The 22,495-nt window shown below is 38.4% G+C and overlaps 5 protein-coding genes across 6 annotated transcripts; 4 read left to right on the plus strand and 1 right to left on the minus strand.

Annotated features, from left to right (window-relative positions):
* The first annotated feature begins 54 nt into the window (after positions 1–54).
* On the plus strand, positions 55–4,389 carry LOC141909092 (uncharacterized). The gene is made up of 4 exons (XM_074799458.1): positions 55–325; positions 1,236–1,384; positions 2,221–2,342; positions 2,998–4,389. Exons 1-4 carry the CDS (start codon positions 101–103, stop codon positions 3,690–3,692), a joined length of 1,191 nt encoding a protein of 396 aa, XP_074655559.1. The 5' UTR covers positions 55–100; the 3' UTR covers positions 3,693–4,389.
* A 693-nt stretch (positions 4,390–5,082) lies between these two features.
* Positions 5,083–9,620, minus strand: LOC141909083 (uncharacterized). Of its 2 annotated transcripts, none has more exons than XM_074799444.1 (8): positions 9,585–9,620; positions 9,130–9,205; positions 8,896–8,985; positions 8,177–8,260; positions 7,981–8,097; positions 7,696–7,788; positions 7,464–7,595; positions 5,083–7,093 (listed from the first exon to the last, which is right to left on the minus strand). In XM_074799444.1, the coding sequence occupies exons 2-8, from the start codon at positions 9,191–9,193 to the stop codon at positions 5,928–5,930; spliced, it is 1,746 nt and encodes a 581-aa protein (XP_074655545.1). In that variant the 5' UTR covers positions 9,194–9,205; positions 9,585–9,620; the 3' UTR covers positions 5,083–5,927. The 2 variants fall into 2 exon arrangements, with proteins under 2 accessions (XP_074655545.1, XP_074655544.1); XM_074799443.1 differs by having other exon boundaries at positions 7,675–7,788.
* A 3,001-nt stretch (positions 9,621–12,621) lies between these two features.
* Positions 12,622–15,550, plus strand: LOC141908241 (14 kDa phosphohistidine phosphatase-like). Its single transcript, XM_074798181.1, has 3 exons — positions 12,622–12,895; positions 13,216–13,340; positions 13,476–15,550. Exons 1-3 carry the CDS (start codon positions 12,712–12,714, stop codon positions 13,569–13,571), a joined length of 405 nt encoding a protein of 134 aa, XP_074654282.1. The 5' UTR covers positions 12,622–12,711; the 3' UTR covers positions 13,572–15,550.
* A 929-nt stretch (positions 15,551–16,479) lies between these two features.
* LOC141908637 (actin, cytoplasmic 1-like) lies at positions 16,480–19,047 on the plus strand. The gene is made up of 8 exons (XM_074798749.1): positions 16,480–16,680; positions 16,866–17,032; positions 17,138–17,377; positions 17,466–17,604; positions 17,746–17,853; positions 18,125–18,316; positions 18,404–18,523; positions 18,638–19,047. The coding sequence occupies exons 2-8, from the start codon at positions 16,895–16,897 to the stop codon at positions 18,841–18,843; spliced, it is 1,143 nt and encodes a 380-aa protein (XP_074654850.1). The 5' UTR covers positions 16,480–16,680; positions 16,866–16,894; the 3' UTR covers positions 18,844–19,047.
* Positions 19,048–20,860: 1,813 nt separating this feature from the next.
* Positions 20,861–21,895, plus strand: LOC141909239 (uncharacterized). The gene is made up of 2 exons (XM_074799629.1): positions 20,861–21,166; positions 21,260–21,895. Exons 1-2 carry the CDS (start codon positions 20,861–20,863, stop codon positions 21,893–21,895), a joined length of 942 nt encoding a protein of 313 aa, XP_074655730.1.
* The last annotated feature ends 600 nt before the right edge of the window (positions 21,896–22,495 follow it).

Raw genomic sequence — 22,495 nt, forward strand, 5'->3', positions numbered from 1 at the left:
CAATGAAAATATAATTTAATTGAATTGAATCGCTAAATCGACGCGACACGACCTCCGCCAATGTCAATGACGTCACGAAAGTAAACAGCGTAATGTCAGAATGGCGTTCTTGGCGTACAAGGAGGTCGACGGAATTCTGATCAACGATACGACGACGTCGGACGCTGTGGACGGCGTGCCGGAGCAGGTTCTGCACGTATCCCACGATGTTGACATCCCGGCGCGCTATTACACGCAAACCCTGTTCTCATCGACTCCCGCCACCGCCGAAAATCAGAGACAAAATTCTCGTCGACTCTCCGAAAAATCTGCTCGATACAGAATGGTATGGTTGTGGTATATTTTGCCACTATATTCAAATTTCGCAAATTTCTGTCATTTCTGTGTGGAACTGTAAATTCAGTGTAGCTTTACTGGTAAAAGTGCAGATCCGCACCTCTCCGCGTAAACGGTTCAATCAATTACAAATATCATTGTTTCAGATTTAGATGTCATCAGCAATTCAGTACATTGCCATTGGTTAATTTTAAATCTTCACTAGAAAGATTTAAGCCTGGATTCTGTCATTCAGTAGATTGCGTCAATCACGAGAGGTGCGGATCTGCACTTTTACCTAGCTTTACTTGATGTGGACGTAATCCTTTTTGCTTCATTCACTGTGTGTGTACTTCTGCTACGGCCACTAAGGCCGTGAGTCTGGCTGGGTGTTGTATGAATTTAGGAAATTTAGCATTATTCATTGGCGGCTGATATTATTTTGCCAATTCGGCATTATTTCCGTTAACGCTGTTTTGCGATAACTCATTCTGATTGGCTAATTTATACCGCACTGCGATGCACAACTTTTCAAGAAAAGTGTAAAATCAGAGAGAAAATAGAGCGGATTCGAAACCCAGTCCCAGGCAGTGAACTGCTAGCATAGCATCTTATCGCTAGACCACCAAATACATTCAGTCGATATAGCTGAGTATGTGCGCTAGTGCAATATCCTCCCCTAGCTGTAGATCTCAAAAATTCATTAACTAGGCCTTAAACCTCCAAATAACACTTAAATCGAACCCTAATCCTTACCCTGTAATCTTACCTTTATTAAAAGACTTAAATTTTTTAATTGTGTTCATGTGTATCGGCAAAATGGTGTTTACACAAACAATGCCAAATTGGCAAAATAGGCACTAACCAGTCATGCCTACTCCCAAATTATTTGCTAGAAATTGTGTGCTTGTTTGTTGTAGGTTCATGTGGATTGGGGTAAAGATTTCGGTCAGCTCGACTACACGAAAAACATGTTAGCTTTACTTCAAGTTCAGAACAATCCGATCACCGAAGAAAAAACTAACAGCATACAGCAATTCTTGAAAAACCATTTGTGTTGCCTAGTCAGGTAATAATGAAGATATTTATTAGAATGAGAAATATGAGATATCTTGACAACGGTGACTGTGAACCAGAAATATGGGTATATCTCAAAAGTGGCAATGGTAGCTGAACCAGAAATATATTGCATATCTTGCTCTACGGATCTTGGTTTCCCAAGACTAACCCTATTTGATTATTCATTTAACCTTGCGATGGGACTGGCTTTAAAGTTTTGCACTGTGTAAGCAGTCAGCAGGATTCAAACCCGCTCGACACTCGGCACTGATGGTGAATACAACAGCATTCTCCTTATCCCATTGAGCAACCGAGACCACATTCAGATATATGAGATATCAGAGTTATATCTGAACCTGAAAATATGAGATATCTCATAGTGGCAGAATCAGAAATATGTGAAGAGTTGATGACTTAATTTATGAAAACCCCCTGCAGTTTCAATAGTATTCAAACTAACTTTAAATCAAACAAAAATTCATGCGAGGCAAGGAACGTTTGTGTTTTTCCCAAACTGCATACCTGGTACGTATGTTATTTGGGGTTCCCCTTCTGCGATTTACGACCTTTCATTGACTCGGCAAACAAATAACTTTCATACTTAAAGCATTAAGTGTCTTCTAGGCTGTTTACTCGGTACAGAACCAAACAAAACTTTATATCGACAATATAGAATTTCACTAACACCAAATTCATTGACTTCATTTAAGATCAGACCAAGCAGGCCTTTGTTTCGCATTTCTTCACATTTGATATATATATTTTAGGAGTTATAGTTTATAAGTTAGATTCTGTTGGCCTATGAAGTACAATGAATGACGGTCCATCGCCGTTTAATTGTTGTAGGTGGGATTCGAAGCATCTGTTAGTGCAGCTGCCGGATGACGATGCCAGTCAGGCGCTCGGTCAGGCTTTCCTCGATGAAAGGTTGGATGACATCGACGGATACAAAGTTGAACGCATCGATCGTAAGTGAGAATTATTTTCAATATTTGTCCGAGTTATTAATTCACTCACGCGAATTAATGGCATTAGCAAGGGCTTTTCTCGTGAACTAGTGTTAATAATGCACTATTCAATTGCTTATGGAGCTATTTATTTAGTGTAAAAATGGTCTCGCAGAACCATGATTCATGAATGATTCTAACCAAATGTATGAACAAGAAAACTAACTTGAAAGTTTATCGGTGCCTTGAAAAATAACACATACATTGCTTAATATTGTCAACTATATTGTATTGTAAATAGTATAATATCAAGGGTCAATTATGGATTTGAGTATCGATAATTGAATTGAATTAACTGGCAACCAGTCTAGCCCCAATATATTGATGACGTAGTGCAGGTCCTCTCAAAAATTGATTATTAGAATATATCAAAAATAGAATAAGAGTACAAAATATATTTAACCACAAAATGAACGCCAAAATCGATGACATAGTGCACATCGACTCACGCAGAACCCCTTAAATAACAAATATTAGGTATCAATGTATAGTAAACATTAGTGTAAGGGATTTTACTGCATCAAAAAGAAAAGAATCGTAATCCAGGGGTATATTTGGGGAAACTTTATGTGCCAGCCCAGTTTACTTCATCACAAATTTCGATTTTGCATTTCAGCTTCGGTTCTGACGAACCCGCCGAAAGTTCTGTTCGAAATCGACACGAATCAATCGGATAAAGTATGCCAGTGCCTCAGCGAAGTGATCGCGCCGTTCGCCGCCAGATTTACGTATATCGTAGTTAGACAAGTCGATTCTATAATGCCCGATCAGGATTTGATTCCCGCGTTGATCGTCAGTTTACTGTTTCACGGCCGCAGTCAAGGGAACGCCGAACGCGCCGTACAACATTTGAACGAATCGCCGTGGTTAAAAGTATCGTTGCCGAGCGGCATCGCTTCCGAACTGGACTTCCCGTTGGTTTTGTATCGCAACGGCCGGTTCAACGTGCCGATGATCGGTATCCAAACGGGATGCGTACAATCAGGGATACAGCTAACTCTTCTAGTCCAAGATTCTCAAAACTTCCAGTCGATGGAGAGCTTTTATTGCAAAGTTACCGGGCTCGTACCGTTGAGGCGTAGTAGCCACGAATCGGCGATGCGCTATTGTACGTTTCCGCTGTCTTCTCGCGCCGAACTCGTGATCGCGTTTTATCCGGAATTCGCCGCGAAATCGTTGCGCAACGCTGCTATTTATATCCAAGTGTCCGAAGTCAACCATATCGATAGCCTGATCAGACTCAGCGAGGATCACTGGCACACTAACGACCCCGAAGGAAACCGTGTTGTTTTATATATGCCGCTGAAATGAATTCAATAAATATCTCTTTTTGCGGGGTCCCTACAACTCCTTGATTCCCGACTTAAAAAATCTTTTTTTAACCAAAAATCTTTTTTAAGGTCAATGAAACTTCAAAACTAGAAATGTCTGTAATTGTACAGTAGTAAACTATGCCTTAATTGGGACCCGGATTTTTTTTTTTATTGAGATAAACAGTTCCGATTTAGGAGGAGTCTACCGTAATTGGGATATGAAAGTGATGTAGACACTTCCTCTAAATTTGTAAGTTTCTCCTTTAAAACTCCTTACATTCAGGAATGACTGATCTGCAGGGACCCTGTTTTGGTCGGTACATTTCGAATAAATGCATGAGGTCACACGCGCATCTGTATCAGCATCTGTATCAGCGTGTGTTTTTATCATCATATTTGCTTTTCAAGGTGCTTTGAAGGAATTTTATTTAAAACCATAGGAATCATTTAAAACCTGTTTTCGGCTGGGCTGCATTTATCGCCGGGAAATATCCCAATTTTCTTGTGTTACGTTAAATATTTATCAACCGAAAATCAAAACCAAGGAAACAGTATCGATAATGAATATTTTAGTCAATAATACTTTATCGTGTATATACGGTCTTAAATATATTTATTTGAATTCGAACATTTTTTGTAAAATTTTACGATAAATTAATGTAAAACGCAGAGATATTGTTCTGTGAGATACATTGTATGTATTGATGATGAATATGTATTAGAAATAAATTATTATTCATATGAATCTGTCTGTTTGATATATCTATACACAAGGGTCCTACAATTCCTGGTATCCAGAATTCAAGGACTTTTCAAGGAATTTTCAAGGAGTAATTTTCAAAATTCAAGGAGGTTTTCGCGGTCATATAGGCCTATAAGGAATATTCAAAAACAAAATCCATGTTTTTCTCAAATTTTGATCAGTTGTTGTGTGTGCCGTTTTGGTTTTACAGTTTAAATGTTTTAAATCTCAAAGTGAAACAACTTTCACAAGTCACACAATGAAGAATAATAGAATACACTGTCTTCTGAAAAGGACCTTTTGAAAATTTTTAATAGGACTTTCCTTTTAAAGGATTTTCAAGGACCTTGAAAAATATATTCAAAAATCAAGGAGTTTTCAAGGATTCAAGGAGTTGTAGGGACCCTGATACATGGGATAGGCAATTCAACGAATGTACTGCAAGGTAACCACTTTTTATTTGACTTCCCTCACGATTTCCTGACATGCACGTTTTTCCAAAGTTCATCTGCTTAGAATCCAATCAAAATACGTAAGATATGTAGTTCACGATTAACAGACCATCCGACATTCAGAGATAAAAGTTCAGAAGAAGTCGTACAATAACGTTTGATGTTCGACATAAATGATAATTTATTAACCTACTTCCACATACAACTAGAAGTTACAATGTCAATAATCTATATTTTAAGAAAAACATAAATTCGTTTGAATAAACACCATTTCATACCGTTAGTTATAGATTTAACTGTTTTTGATTTTCCCTGCAAGAACCCGTTTGAATGTGCTTCATAATTTACACGATTGATTTCCACTGTTTCATAATTCACACAACTGATTTCCACTTTTTCAAAATTCACATGACTGATTTCCACGGTCTATTTTAGTTTCATTTCATAGAGTCAATCATTTCAAATACAATCTTATAAAAGGTACAAATTAAATATTACAAATATTGGTAGACACTTATTTAATACAATGGTTAAAATCATTTTCAACAGTCTAGACCAGTCTTTCTTTCAGAAACCGCAGAAAAAACTGAGCATCATAAAGCCCACTAGACACCATTTAATAATATACTCGATGAGAATAATGGCAGTTGCAGTATGTGCATTATATAGCTGCGATCACACAAGAGATGGTTTGACCCCGCCGAATTGACGCAGATCGGGCCCCGCATCAAATTTGGCCTGCGCCTGATTAAAAAGCGTGTTCTCACTTGATACACTACACAATACTCGAACAACTCGATGTGAGTCACTTTCGAAACTAGTTGTCATTCACACGCAATAATTTGGTGCATGATAAAATTTGGCTTGGGCCTGGTCCGACGTATTTAGTCAGGCCCGGGTCCATTTGGCATCTGTGCGAACAGTTGTTCCCGGCCAAAAATTCTTGTTTGATCACAGCTTTTTTTGTCTCTCGTTAAAATCAACGTGTGTTTAATTTATGACACATTTGCTACCTGAGATAAATGTTCAAGTAAATTTCTCAAAACTGGCACGTCGAGAAAAGCGGCAGACTATCGTCTTCCGGCAAAAAGCTTTTATCGGTATTCGCGCAGTCACTACTGATACTACTACCGTCATTGTCTAACTGATCAATCATTGCAATGTTATTAGTCAATTCAGTTTCCGTATTTTGCTGATATTGCGCGCGATCATCGGCTTTTTTACGATTGGAATCCGCCGCTTTTCGTTTCGCATTTTTCAGCGTCAGCGCTAAACCGCACATATCGCTGTTCATATGTTCGCGAAGATCGCTCGGTGTTTTGTAAACTTCTCCGCAGCCCGTACACATTTCGGGTCCGTTCTTTCGTGGTCTGCCGCGCTTTTTTCTAATCGTCTCCGGCTCCGAATCGTCTTCGACTTCGGATTTTATTACCGGGCCTTTTCGACCGGCGATGATCTCGACGTCGTCGTCTCTGCGACACGGATTTTCCATTTTCTCCATCGCGTGTTGCAGAAGCTTTTTCATCGAGTGGAACTCCCTCCCGCAGTCGTGGCATTTCGGACTGCGTCGTTGTTTCGACTTACCCCCGGCGGCGCTCGTGTGCGTGACCATGTGCATTTTCAGATTTCCGCCCTGCGAAAACGAACGCCCGCAAATAATACACTTATACGGCTTGTCGCCGGTGTGCAGACGGACGTGCGTTTTTAAATTCGAAGTGTTCGTGAAACGTTTCTCGCAATGCGGACACTTGTACGGTTTTTCGCCGGTGTGAGTACGCGAGTGAATGATCAGTTTCTGACTCTCGCGGAATTGTTTTCCGCAGACGTCGCAGCGATAGCGCTTCTCGCCGGTGTGTATCTTCATGTGCAGCCGGTGATACGTCGGCAACGCGAACGTTTTTCCGCAGACGTCGCAGCGATGCGGCTTCTCGCCGCTGTGCAACTGACGGTGCACGTTCATGTTGTTGACGTGGCGGAAACCGCGGCCGCAAATATCGCACGAGTACAACGTGATGTTTTTGTGCATCTGCATGTGCAGACGGAATTTACTGATCTCGACGAATCCTTTGCCGCACAAATCGCACTTATGCGGCCGTTCGGCGTCGCTGTGTATTCGCTTTATGTGACGCTGCAGGTAGGATTTCCGCGCGAAATGTTTCCCGCAATCGGCGCACGTAAATACAGACAGTTCGACTTTCGGTACAACTGAAATATCATGAACAGAGAGAGTTAATCATCGTTATCCGAGTACAGTGAAACTAGCTAATGTCTAAAACCATTGTATACGGAGTTTAAAAGGATGATCTCCAGTTCGAAACGTAGTACCTTCATTTCAATTTCTTATGAAGAAAATTAGCTTTTAATCTTTTAAACTTTGCATATAGTGGATTTTAAACTAATTATCTATTCTTCGAGTCTACGGGCTAGTCACCTTTTAGGTAAGGTTGTTGTGCTTGGGCCATCATTACGTTGACAACTTATTCAAATGAGGACTAGAATTAGAAATCGGGACAAAAAAACCGGTATGACTTCAGTGAGTTTGACTCTACTCTTCACTATTGGTATAGGTACTTACTTTTAACGTCACAGCTATCATCCTCAGTAACTCCTGTGGTCGCATGAATACTTCGCCTATCTAATTTTGATTCATCTTTACAGCTGGAAGACTCTACAACTCGTCCTTTACTATCTATATGATGTTCTACAACTAGTAAACATAAAATGATCGGTTATTTTATGCAATGTATTGTTTTCCTGGGATGAAAACAAATAGATGGCCTTCTTACTCGTTTCATCGGAGCTGTTACCTTGAAGCACTTCTGAAGTCGAATCATCAACCATTGATTCATCTTTGCTAAAGGGTTCTAAAACTGGTTCCGTATTATCCGTTTGTTCAACAGCTATTAAAGAAGATAATCACAGCCAATGTCAAACGCCAATCAAATAGGAGATCTGGTTTCTGCACAACTAGACGACCATACTAACATTGAACCCAAGTTTCACCAAAATCGACCCACTATTAACAAAGCTAAGAAGCTGAAAGACAGACACAGACAGAGACTTGTAACGGAAACCAGAGGAACAATACTCACCATCATCTTCAAAACTGCTCCATGGTGTTCCTCGTTCACACTTCCATGATTCAACCTTTACAATTTTTATGAATTCACTTTCCTCCTCCTCCTGTTTCGCTTGAAATAAGAAATTCTCTACGATAAAAAGAAATCAACGAGATTAATGTCAGTTCATATCACAGATACGACGTTAATAAGCGCAGCGAGTACGAACCATCGACTTTCAATTCTCCTTCTTTGATTTCGTGATCAGTTTTGAGGATTATATTGCCTTCACCGGCATCCCGCGCGCCATTTTCTACAAGAAAACAGAAACTTCGGTTCAAAACGAGTCATTCAGTGCTCACACTAGCTGGTCCCCAATTTGAGGAATTTTTGAGAGCGTTCAAAGAGAAAATCATAAAAATGTGATGAACCGTTAAATGAGTTTAACCCTTTCAGTGCCAAGTAATTACTTCCTGAATGTTCTGGAGACAATTTGAAAATTTATAAAAATTCCACCTAAGCGAATATTGTATAATGGGCATACCTCTATGATGGGCATGACCTTGACAAGTGCTGCCATCTTCTAATAGAGATATAAACTAATTACTAATTGCATGAATACACTGCGGTACGGTGTACTAGCAAAGTCCATCACCGATTTTTACACTGCATTGCGGTGGAGATGCGATGGAAGGGTTTAGAGTGGAAGAGTTTAAAATGGATATATAATGGAGCGACTGCAGTTCAGGTGTCCCTTATGGTCAATATGTACCTAACCTAACAAAAACCCCAATACTCAGTAGCACAAGTGCTACAGACCAGAAAAGTGACCTAAACTGCAGTTAGACCGAGTTGAAAACAGTTTATCCGAGTATACAGGAATACCGTCGGTGTGTTGATGATAATTATAATCATTGCTATCATTGACTACATTCTCCTTATTATCACCTTCATTATTCTCCTCAGCTTCATCTTCAAACTTCATTCGATCGACATCTCTATTCGATGTGTCGCCATTGAACGTTTTGTTCTCATGAGCTGTAAGAAAAAAAACGGAATGAAAATATGTTAATTGCGCCGTTAACACCATCCTCGCTTGCCAGGGTTAGATTGCCTCCCGACCGAGGATACGCTCTCACGCGTAGAAATCAACTTTTATTCCACCACCAGATTTGAACTTACCATTAAAACCTTCTCCAAAGTCCTCAGCATTTCCAGATGAATCCGGTTTGATTTTTCTGCTCATTATTCCAGTCACCTATTGATAAATTGAAGAAAAATATTTCAGCTGCGTTGTTGTGTAGGGAATGTTGTTGTACCGTAATTATATGGATGGAACGGAGATTGACGAGTTCATTGTTGTTCACGGGGCCTGACCTGGCGCAAATAGTACTTAGGATGATAGGGGATCAAGAACTTTCACAGTACCATGTCGGCTGTTGTGGTGTGGATATTATGTTATCTGGTTATTGACGACGATTATTGTTGGATGTTTAAATTTGTGAACGATTAGTGACATTGATTGACTGATGTTGAGGTGGTCGTTGAAGAAGGAAAAAAGTGGAGCCAGTCATTGTTCAGCAGAACCTGTAAATCGAAGTAAAAATAATTGAGTGTGCATTTGCAAATGAACGTACCCTTTTGGCGCTGTCTTTTGCTATTTTTTCGATTGATGTCTGTCTGCAGAGTTTCCAGAACCTGTCATGTCAGGTCTTAAGACCTGACATGACAGGTCTGACCTGTCATGTCAGGTCCCGAAAAAACCCAAACTCATGACAATATTTGACGAAACGGCGAAATATCTAGGCATGTGCTAGACGAATGGAAGAACATTTTGAGTTGAATGAATATTCTGACCCGTCGTTAATATCGAAAATGATTCAACAATAACGATAAGGAAAATGTTCTGACAAATAATTCATTTGAAAGGTTGATTTATAAGAAGAAAATATTTATGTGTAAACTATGACTTATTTCTGTATTAAAGGGAAAAAATAAGTTTCAGGCATAGATGAATTGATTAATGTAGAAGTAAGAGCACATTATAAGAGAATATTTTCGCTAGATGAATCGAGGTCTTGATATTTCGTTTCCGCAATAAGACACTGAAAATTATCTGCTCACTATCACAGCTCGGCAACACTCCTCACTGTCCTGAAGTCCTGGGCCCAGTTCCATAGTCATGGCTTAGACTTAAGACCAATCTAAGACCATCTTAGTACTATAACCAATCTAACAACTTAAGACCAGTCTTAAAATTTGAGACCATTTTTTGACTTAAATCTCAACTGAGGAACCAGCCCCTGAAGTCTCACTATATACATTCATTGTCTTTATGATGTACATGTAAAAGAGCCGAATGCACTATAGAGACTGATTTTATTGAGACTGATTTTAAATCAACTCATCAATTTAAAGCATGAAGTTTTTTTTCTATCTATATCAGTTTTAATGCAGACCTGTCGCCATTATATAATACTCTTTACTATAAAGAGACCATAGAAATTAATGTTTTCCTTCATTTCATCAGTTTTAATGCAGACCTGTCACCACAGGTCTCGAAAAGCTCTGCAAAATGGCGCGAGCTGCCGTGTGAGGTCTCGCTTCATAATTATTGTTTTATAGTAACTTAAGATTAATTCTATCCATGGTTAGCAATTCATATAATACTCTTTACTATAAAGAGACCATAAAAAGTAAAGTTTTCCTTCATTTCATCAGTTTTAATGCAGACCTGTCACCACAGGTCTCGAGAAGCTCTGCAAAATGGCGCGAGCTGCCGTGTGAGGTCTCGCTTCATAATTATTGTTTTATGGTAACTTAAGATTAACTCTATCTATGGTTAGCAATTTATATTATACTTATTACTATATAAAGGTTATAAAAAGTAAAGTTTTTTCCATTTCATCAGTTTTAGTGCAGACCTGTCACCACAGGTCCCGAGAAGCTCTGCAAAATGGCGCGAGCTGCCGTGTGAGGTCTCGCTTCATAATTATTGTTTTATAGTAACTTAAGATTAATTCTATCCATGGTTAGCAATTTATATTATACTCTTTACTATAAAGAGACCATAAAAAGTAAAGTTTTCCTTCATTTCATCAGTTTTAATGCAGACCTGTCACCACAGGTCTCGAGAAGCTCTGCAAAATGGCGCGAGCTGCCGTGTGAGGTCTCGCTTCATAATTATTGTTTTATAGTAACTTAAGATTAACTCTATCTATGGTTAGCAATTGATATTATACTCATTACTATAAAGATACCATAAAAATTAAAGTTTTCCTTCATTTCATCAGTTTAAATGCAGACCTGTCACCACAGGTCTCGAGAAGCTCTGCAAAATGGCGCGAGCTGCCGTGTGAGGTCTCGCTTCAAAATTATTGTTTTATAGTATTTCAAGATTTAATCTATCTATGGTAAGCATACAATTTTACATTCACCATTAGATAGAGATCATAAAAAGTTCAGGTTTTTCTATTTCATCAGTTTTCAAGCAGACCTGTCACCACAGGTCCCGAAGCTCTGCAAAATGGAGCGAGCTGCCGTGTGAGGTCTCACTAATTAATCACAGTTTTGTCTAATTTATCCTATGTCAACTTATGAGCTTGGACTGAAATGTTTTTAAATTATATGTGCACTTGGTGAATTAATTATATTGCGAGTAATTAATAAAAATATGTAAATATATAGGGCCTAATCATAATGAGTATACTGATTGTTATTAATACTGATTATGAGTACATAAGGCACTACCGGTACTGGTATCATTGCCTGATCTTGATATTTTCATGTTTCATGTTACAAAAAAATTAATAAATTGTAAACAATTCTTTCAATGTTCTCAAATCATTCACCATCATTGCATCTTTATTATATACAAGGCGATATAGTTCAACAACTTTTTATAAACGGACCAACATAAATTCTTAAATGAATTCATAACACATCATAGTTTGTTTTTTGTTTTTGAATAATATATTCAGAAAGCACTAAGATATGTTCTTTTTGTTTCTTATCGGCTATCATTTGTTCTAAATCCGCGCCTATCATATCTTCTAATCGACTATCATCGGTTCAGTCATAACGATTTTCATTTTAGCGAATCGACCTGTCACCTGAGGTCCCACCTGTCATGTCAGGTCTTGGGCCCTGACATGACAGGTTCTGGAAACTCTGCAGACAGACCTAAATGATTTTTTCACCACTTCTCAGTTGTTTTTCAGGTCGTTTACGAACTCGACCAGATGGTGGCAGCACTTTCCGTCGAAGAAGGTTTTAAATACACACAGGGACGCGAGTAATAAACGCTCCGGGGGTAGCTCCGAAAACAATCAAGCACGCGGGCGCCGATTATTTTTCCTGTCAAATAAAGTTCAAGTATCAGAGATTTTAATAGTTTGCAACCTATCGACTTCATATTTTGATTCGTCAATTTTCAATTGCTAAAATGTACTTTTGATCCTTACTAATCGTCTGTTAACGTTACATAAATGTATATATTTTCTTTGTCTTCTTTCTTCTTATGTTTCAATCTATTTTCATGTCATTTGTCAATGTCTATCTCCGACTCGAGTTCAATCTGTTTCGTCTAGTAGAAACTTATTACATGTTAATTCATTATTGAGTCAAATAAGTTCAAGTTCATCAATAAATTTCAATTGAATTCAGACAACCCGGAAGTGGATGAAATTGTTACAGTACGTTTGCAGGGTACTTATTGCTTTCGGTCTAATTATCGGTGCTGCTTTCGTCTAGAATTTCCAGATCATGTCGAAGAAAACGTCGCCAGAAACTGCGTCGAGCGGTGCCGCATCTCACCCGTTGTTGTCGAAATTAAATGCCGTAGATATTGACACGGGCAAAATGAAATACGTGCTCATCAAAGTAGTCGACGAAAAATCGAGTGAATACAAATATCTAGTCAGGGGCTATTGTTGGGCAGAATATCACGGTACGTATTAATCTTCACAGTGCTGATCAATTTCTCATATTTGATATCTTTTTTATTTCATATTTTATTGTGGAAATCTAATAATGTAATATTGCGGAATAATAATACATTTTGAATTTTCTAATAATCACTTTCTTTTGGGGTTGAGGGTACCTTTCCGCTGTGTGACTCTGCTCAGCGTTACCAAATGATAACATATGATGTTATGTAGGCCTAAGGAATAATGTTTTTAGGGTCACCACCGTTAGCGCTCCGTTTGACAAGTAATTATCTATTACAGGTATATTTTTAAAATGTGATTTGTTTTTACCTATTTTCAGCCGATATCTATGAAAAAGTGGAGCCAGAGATTACGAGTAGGGAGTTGGATACCGAGTGTGTTGGTGGCGGTAGAATTGAACATGAACCTGCATCTAAAAAAATTAAAGTTTATGGCTATTCGATGGTACGTGTATTTTCTAAACACCCCTGGTAGCTAATGAGCACACGCTTCAGTATATCCCAATTCTCGAAAAACCATGAATAGCTGGACTTGAAAGTATTTTCAGAAAATTCAACAGATCCGTCCTCTTTTTTTCAGGGCTATGGTAAAGCAGACCATTCCATAACTACGGCGGTACTTAAACAGAAATTCAGGGATTACAAAGATATTTCGTTCACCAATTCGGGCTATTAAAAAACCTGCCCTTTGCTGATTTTCAGCTATTGTTGTGAAAAATGCTCTTGGTGCTTTTTATATGTTGCAAGTGCTGAATGAATTCGACGAACTTTTCAAAATCATCATCTGAATCTCCTCCGGTGTCTAAAAAATCCTGTTTACACCTACGACGTAATATGATTATTATCGGGTCATTCAGTTATTACGTACGCATTAGGGGAGGGGGAGGGGTCGGGGCAATTGCCTACTGTAATGCTTAATGTATATGAAAGAATGGCTGATTTTGCGTACAGAGTGCGAGAGGGTATTGAAAAATTCAAATTTTATGCGTACGTAATAAATGAATGATCCCTATGTAGTTTGTAGCAGTATTACTATTCATTGTTGAAGACGTAAACGTTTCTTACGCTGAGATTGAAAGAGTTTTATACTACCTCGTGTGCTCTTAATAATGTTAACCCTTTCAGCGCTGACTGATTAATACCCTATAGTGCTGGAGATTATTTGAAAATTTTAAAAAATTCCACCCTAGTGTGTTGAATAACGGGAATACCGCTATAGTGCATCTACACCGCGGTGCAGTGTATCGTTAGTTACTAGTATTTCACTATGTTTGACACGTGCTGCCATTTTTCAATAGAGATAAAAACTTATTACTAATGACATCTGTACACCACAGTGCGGTGTACTAGCAAAATCTATCACTGATTTATACACTGCACTGCGGTGTAGACGCACTGAAAGGGTTAAAACTGAAGAATTAGTAATAGATTGGGGTTTTTTTTAACAAGCCGTACTGTATTTAGGTATTAACCATAGCGTAATTTGTAGAATTTAGAGTTAGATTATGACTATTGGAGAATAGATATTATCTAGTCATTATTTGCATTCAATTTCCAATTTTGCTGTCTTAATGTAGAGCAGATTCCACCTTCATCAACATCTCTTTGATAGAATGAATATCATGATTTTTTGCATGTAACTTTCTTGACCGTTGTAGACTGTAGTCACCTCTAGGCACAAACTGCGGACACAAATTCTTGAAGAAAGTAGAAATATCTTGTTGTAACTCACAAAACGCTCAAATACGTAATTCTAAGAAGTTATATGTACGATTAGTCACTAAATTTTGCTCACTGTTTCTTTCCCACTACGGTGTTCGGGTCAGTATTAAATGTCTAGAAGTTATCCTTATCAGACACTGGAATAAGCGGTGCAATGAATAGATCTCACAAATATCACCGGGCCAGAAAAATGTTACTAGGTCGAAAACTGGACAGATTGAAGTTGTTGAGCAAATATTTTACCGGCTTCGGTTGGGTCCAGTGTATCGGGCAATTTGGGGCTAGCTTACGAACCTGTTTTCATCTCAGTGTTTCTATAATTCATGGTTTTATTCGAAATTAATCTTTTTAAAAACGTTTGGTGTGATGCCTGTGTGTGTACATTTATAGTAAGTACATGTATATTGTTATTTGTAAGAATTGTATAAATTGATCGAATGCTTTAGTCGCAGCTATGAGTTTCATACAAGTGGTGTAAGTGATTTAGAAACGTTGGTTTTTCGAGTGCGACTGACCATTGGCTGTTTGTATCAATGCCGGTTGTTCTTAGAATCCGATGAGTTATGTTAATTATTCCTATCACAGATGGAGAGAGAATGATTAAATTTAACCACACTAGAATTCATATGATGATATATCCTATGAAGTGAATAAAGCAAACGTTACTAATTGCTATATATAGTACGTACAAAGGAAAGTTCTCCGGTGCTTTTAGTTTCAATTAGCGATAGTGAATCATGCGCTTAGTTCATCCATGGACGTATAAACTACGTCCTTGGTTCTTCCTATGCTCGAACCCCTTGACCAGTACTACTGAGCCTGTGTTCCACCCGATGCAATGGCCCCGCTTGTTGTTATTATTATATTGTGTGTATTTATGAAAACGAAAAAAAAAAAGAAATATTTTGAAATACAAATTTTCTCTGCATTTATTACCGTTGTTTGTGTTAATATTGGAGTTGATATGGAACTTCCCGCTGAGTCTAACTGGACTAGTTGGTAAATATGCCACGGTGTTAGCCTCCGGGTTGAAGATAATACCAGTCTATAACACCGCCTCTTAACGATACTGCTGTAATTTTCGCTTCACGAAGCTGTTGTATGTAAGTAGTACTAGATGTAGGGTTGAAGGTATCATCTAATCGTAACAATCGAGAAAATAAAGCAGAACGAAAGTACGTGTAATTTGAGGTGATAATAATTTCTATTTTATTGAAGTCGAACTGCAGAAACAGGTATCGGGGTAAAATGGAGGGGAAGTAACATTAACATTCCATTTATTACCAGCTTCAGCTGATCTATACCATACCAACTGCGTTAGTCTTACAGCCGTCTCGCCTGGCAGAGAACCCAACAAATTCAAAAGCATTTCTCGAAAACCAAGCAGACGATCCCTTCAAAACCTTGAGATGGATCACAACGTAGTTTCTGGACCCCTTGAAAAAGAAAGGTATCAACGAGACGCTCGATTTAGATTTCCTATTAAAATATTGGACTACTAAAAAATGTAAATTTGTTCTCCCGCAGAATAAGAATCCACCGCCTCAAAATGTTTAAAAGTGTTATATACACGTGAACTACATTATCACCTCCTTTATAACGCATTCCCTGATTTTACCTATCATAATTGCGCCTGCGTTTACATCCATCATGAAAAAATATCCGGCAGAAGCGCGTCGCAAATCTCCTGAAAGTCGTCACTGTTTTTCTTTATGACAATAACGCCGTGAGCATGAGTCACTAAGAACTACTAATTCGGTCATATCGTTTAGATGTCACCTTTAAAGGCACATACAAGTATGTATTGGCAGATTGCCCTAGTGAAACACTAAATCCTTAATCAAACCATATTCGGTATGAATCATAACCGGTGTGTATAGTTAAAATAGTTAAAATGTCTTTATTTTAAAGAAAGTTACGACACCACATACGTGTTAATCATATTCCATTTCGGGAACTTCGTCAAACCGTCTGCGTATAAATATGATGCGTCGGGTTATGTTTGACCAAAAATCCACCGAAGAGCTCCGAGTGAAGAACAAACATTTCAAGATTACTTTCAAGTAAGTTTGTATACCGTATCTATGATTAAGCGCTATGAATTATGCAAGTATATTTCGCATTTCTCGAAGGTTTTTACGCTCTGTTGCGCTTCTTCAATTTCCTTTTACATTCATCTCGCTTTTGACAAGCAATACCTAAACTAAACAAAACAAAACGCTCAATTTCCTTTAATTCATCATTTCAGGAAGAATCAATTTGCACACTACAAACATCATGAATTTCTTCCACGATTCCGATGATATCCCCGCACTCGTTATTGATAACGGGTCGGGAATGTGTAAAGCGGGTTTTGCAGGGAATGATGCCCCAAATGCAGTTTTCCCCGCGATCACTGGTAAACCTAGATATCAGGTAAGTGGCTCATGTATGAAAAATGATCGAAATACTTGTTGATTTCTTCATTAACACTGTTTTAAACAATACCGCATTCTGCAATCTGAATTTTACCTTTTACAGACAGTGATGGCTGGCATGGGGCAGAAGGACAATTACATTGGCGACGAAGCCCAGGCGCATCGCGGTATCCTCACCATTAAATACCCGATAGAACACGGTATCGTCACCAACTGGGACGACATGGAAACTATTTGGCATCATACATTCTACAACGAACTGCGGGTAGCCCCCGAGGAGCACCCCGTTCTATTAACAGAGGCGCCACTGAACCCGAAAGCAAATCGAGAAAAAATGACCCAGGTATTTTGCATGAAAACTCTCCTTAATTACAATATATTATAGTTTTATTCTATTTAGAAACTTGTGGAATTTTTGATATCTAATCTAGATAATGTTCGAAACGTTCAATGTACCGGCTATGTACGTGGGAATTCAGGCCGTTCTGTCGCTTTACGCGTCTGGTAGAACGACAGGTATTGTGTTCGACGCAGGCGACGGTGTATCCCATACTGTACCTATTTACGAAGGTAAGATTTGGAATGAATCTTCAACTTCATAAATATCATTTTCACGCGATTGATTTAGCTTGTTTATTGAGCTGATGGCCTCCAGTAGATACAGGTCGGCATTCTTACCGATTTCTTCATAAGGAACTTTTTATTTTGAAGGTTACGCACTTCCTCACGCGATTGAGAGATTAGACCTTGCTGGTCGTGATTTAACCCATTACATGTGTCGAATACTTCACGAAAGAGGCTACAGTTTTACATCGTCGGGTATGTTCATTTTCCCTTCCTCACCGAGACATAATTAAACAATTCGACGAACAAATTCAAGTTGAATTTAACAAACTGAAATAAAACAAGCAACGTGAAGAAATAATGAATAATTTGATAACCAATCAATTCTGATACAACGAACAGACTCAAATTAAATGTAGAATTTAGTATTAATCCATCTGATTTTAATTTCATAGACATATCAGAAATACCTATTCAAAATATCCGGTTTCTTGTTTATTCAAATTTAACACGTTCTGAATTTCAGCTGAGTTTGAAATCGTTCGAAACGCGAAGGAGAAACTTGGATACGTGGCTCTAGACTTCGAAGACGAAATGAAAACGACAGCAAAATCATCGAACATAGATCGGGAATATGAGTTACCTGATGGCTCCATTATACACATCGGTAACGAACGATTCCGCGCTCCCGAAGCTCTCTTCCAACCTTCATTTTTGGGTAAATTTCATCATCAATCATTATTGTGTTCTGATATGGAAGAACTTTTGTCTCAGCGAAAGAATAATTCTCTGTTTCGTTGTCTAGGTATGGAATCATGCGGAATTCACGAGAAAATCTACGAATCGATCCGAAAATGTGACATTGACATCAGAAAAGAGCTTTACGACGCTGTCGTCATGTCCGGGGGTAGCACGATGTTTCCTGGTACGTGTACCATAAACATGCAGCAACGAAAATAATGCGTGTTGCTTAAAATTCAAATTCTACTGAATTCATCCTCGTAATTACGCTAATGGTTAAGTATTGTCATTTTCACAGGTATTGGAGAACGAATGCAAAAAGAACTATCGGCTCTTGCTCCGAATTCGATGAAAATCAAAGTGATAACCCCACCCGAACGTAAATACTCCGTCTGGATCGGAGGTTCTATACTGGCATCTTTATCGACATTTCAACGTATGTGGATCAGCAGTCAGGAATACGACGAATGTGGACCCAGTATCGTGCACAGAAAATGTTTCTAATTCATCCGAGACATTTTCAGGCGATTCTATTTTCTACTGTAAATTTGATTTGTTAATAGACGATTCCGAAATGAATCTCCGTTTGTAAGCTTTATTAATATGACTTCACGACGAAAATGAACCCTGCAGGACGGGCATTGAATTGATAACAACGTTTGTAATGAATACTAGTGCAATAAAGTATGTTTTTTTAGATAAAAATGACTAATTAGTTCGACTTACATTGCCATATCCTCTCAGAGAAAAAACACCTTTTCTCCCTTTTGTCGATGTGAGCTGGGGATTTGCGTTCTTGAACTATTCTACTATGAACTGCTGCTAGACCTACGAATCTAAGATGGTGAACGCGACAGTGGAAACGACCAAGATTTTGGTTCGATCCTTTCCAATATTCTTCATCAGATTCAAGAGGGATTTTTGATCGGATTGATTTTCCGAACACTCCCAAAAATGTTGATGATGAAATTTTTCAAAATTCTTTGTCAGTCGATGACGGTAGATTTTTTTTTGATATATATGAATTTATTTGACAAAAAAAATTATAATGTTAAAGGTTTGCTCAGGTAGAAAGTACATTAATAGCAACACCGTCGATGACGGTCGATCGCGACGATATCTCTTACCTTGTCGTACCAGGACCTTACCATTCTAAGCGCAAATATAATACGCTGGGAACCTGTTATTAAGTGTAATTACTATAAAATCTTCGAAAAGATGATACTTTAAATGACGTCTGGAATAATTCGTCCACGTAATCTGATTCATATTGATGAGAGGATACAGATAACTGATACCGTGTCCGCGAGCGGCGAGGTCCACACCTGGGTCACAAAATCACACCATTACTGATCGATTATCTGTTTTAGCAGTATCGTATTATTCTACAGTTTATTGATAGAAAATAGTAATTATATATAGCAAAGCAAAAATACAGTAATTTCTCATATTTATGAAAATGAAATATAGTTTTATGAAATGTAGCAGAACGGACATTAAAAAACATCGCAAATGTTAGGGTTTGTACGAAAGCGACCTGGGGAAATCTTTAGAATTAATTCGACGTTTTTACCTTGAATAGATTTGGTTTTCTCAGTTAAAAAAAGATAATTTCGAGTTAGCTAAGTTAAAATAAACCACTCCGGCAAGATCACTTTTAACGGAGAAAACTAGTTTATTCGGAATAAACTCGGAATAAACCTCCATATCTTTTTCATTTTATTTTTTTTGTCCCCAGCTTGCTTCCCGGGTTTTATGGTTTCTGTGTTCGATGCATGCACGAGGAAATCTGAGGTATTATAATCAGACTTAACTTAGCAATGATTTTTCAAAAAGATTATGCAAATATTCATGCATTGTGTGATGTAACACGACAACCTTTCGCCAAATTTTGTAATACGTAAAGCAATTCAGTTCATTCTGACGACACAACGCAGGCCGTAACGTTCATTCCATATAACCATGGACTCCTAGAGAGTCCATGGTTCTTTCTTGGACTCTTAGAGAGTCCATGATCTAACCTGAAATTTTTCCTAACCTGGTAACAAAAATTAGATGGTACGGTAGATATTACCTCAAAGGTTGGCATGAGAAAGATCATGGAAAATTTTAAAAAGTCATATAAAATAAAGAAATGGAAATGGTTTTCAGAAAACCAAAACGAAATAAAACTCATAGAAAAGACGTTGAATAAAATCTAAACGTAAAATCTTAGAAACCCTTTGTGATTAATGGAATTAATGGATTTCGTGGGATTCGCGTTAACTGTTCTTGTTTATTCTGCCCATAGTTTCTGAAAAATGGCGGAAATTAACTTGTTTGTGGAAATCTAATTTCAATCAACATTTTTTTTCTTGTGCGGAGTGGTTTCGTGACCGATTTATCGAGGTTCGTTAACATTCAGTCACTGAAACCGACTCGACCTGAGAGCTCGGTAAACAGCGATTCGAAGATCCAATATTGCTTTCGCCAGTAGCATCCAGCGTCACTTAACAGGCCGGAATGATAGAAGTCGGACGCGATGCAGACAGACGGTGTTCCGAACGACACATCCGCTGAAAACAACTCACGAATCGACGGCTTCTTGAGCTACGGTCCGACCTTAGTTCAGGTATTTCCCGTTCACCCATCGAGCGAATTGTCGGCACAGTTATTCATGTACAGTTTCGGCGTAGTCTTTACGTTCGGTTTGACCGGTAACGTGCTGTCATTCGGAGTTATGTGGACTCGTCGAATGAGGAGGAAATCATATTCGTTATATCTGGCGACGTTAGCCTGTTACGACACTGGATTCTTATGTATTAATTTACTAGCTTGGATAAACGTCGTAAGCTTTCGTACTGTTGGGCACATCGTCATAATTTTGGATAACATATCCAAATGTATCGCTGTTGAGTTTATTCACGATATCTGTTTTCAGGGCAGTTCGTGGGCTATAGTTATAATCACATTAGAAAGGTTAGTCATCGTTAGTTCGCCGTTACGCGGTCGCCAGTTCTGCACGAGGAAAGCTGGGCGCATCATCACCTTGCTTCTCATTTTCGGAAGCGTAGTAAACTCGACATACACGTCCTTAGTAACCAGTTATCGCGACGACATCGGCTGTTATCACAAGTTGCAAATTTACAAAATAATCGACTGGCTTTATCAGATAACGTTCTTCGTCTATTTACCGCTGATACTCGTGTTCGTAATAAACACATCGCTTATCATTTTGATGTGTCGCAGCGCAAATCTCGGACAAGGAGGCGATAAAAATGCCAAGACCCGCAAAGTCACAGTCACAATGCTGACGGTATCGTGCGCGTTCCTCGTATTTCTTCTTCCGATGAGCATCACCGGGGTTCTCGGCGCGTTTTGGCCGGACGACGAAAACGTGCTGGCAGCCTACGACTGGATTCGTAGTTTTCTAGCCATCAACAACGGTATCAATTTCTACCTGTACGTGTTGACCGGTGCCGAAATTCGACTGGCTGTCAGGGAGATGTTTAGAAGTTGTTGTTTCGGCGACGTTGGAGCCTCTTCTACCGTTCCGGCATCAACTTTCACCGATTAACGCGTTATTGTGCAGTTATTTTGATCGAGAAGTTATCTTACCTTTAGATGAGCCCTGAAAAATAGTTACTGACTTGTTGTAGGGAATGGTTATTCTACACGAAGGTGACTTGTCGAAAGCTACCGAAATGAATGTATGTAGTGAACATGGTGTATAATTGAAACAACAGAAGCTAAATTCCTGTAGAGTTTTCATATTTATGTGTTGTAAATATAAAACAAAGCAAATAATTTAAATTTTGTAACTAGTCAATCTATTTGCATTGAGGCATCGATTTAACGTTCTCTTGATACATTGGAAAATACGATCAAAATATATTCAATCAATAAAACTGCAGACGATATAGAAAAAAAGAATCAACCTTTCTTATCCAAATAACTGATATTGTAATATATGGCATCCAATTTAGAAAATGGATGCTTTCTGCCAGACACCAATTTAAGCTAAATTTGCATCCATTTGCATCTACATTCACCTTTGAACACACTCGCTGGCATCGCGCTCCATACAAGCTTAAAAAAACATGCATAATTTACCATTCTTCATGAACTCACTGAATAAGCTTTTGCCTGACCATTCCGAAAATTGATTGAACAGCCA

This window comes from Tubulanus polymorphus, chromosome 7 (assembly GCF_964204645.1).
Source record: "Tubulanus polymorphus chromosome 7, tnTubPoly1.2, whole genome shotgun sequence".
Classification (NCBI taxonomy): Eukaryota; Metazoa; Nemertea; class Palaeonemertea; order Tubulaniformes; family Tubulanidae; genus Tubulanus; species Tubulanus polymorphus.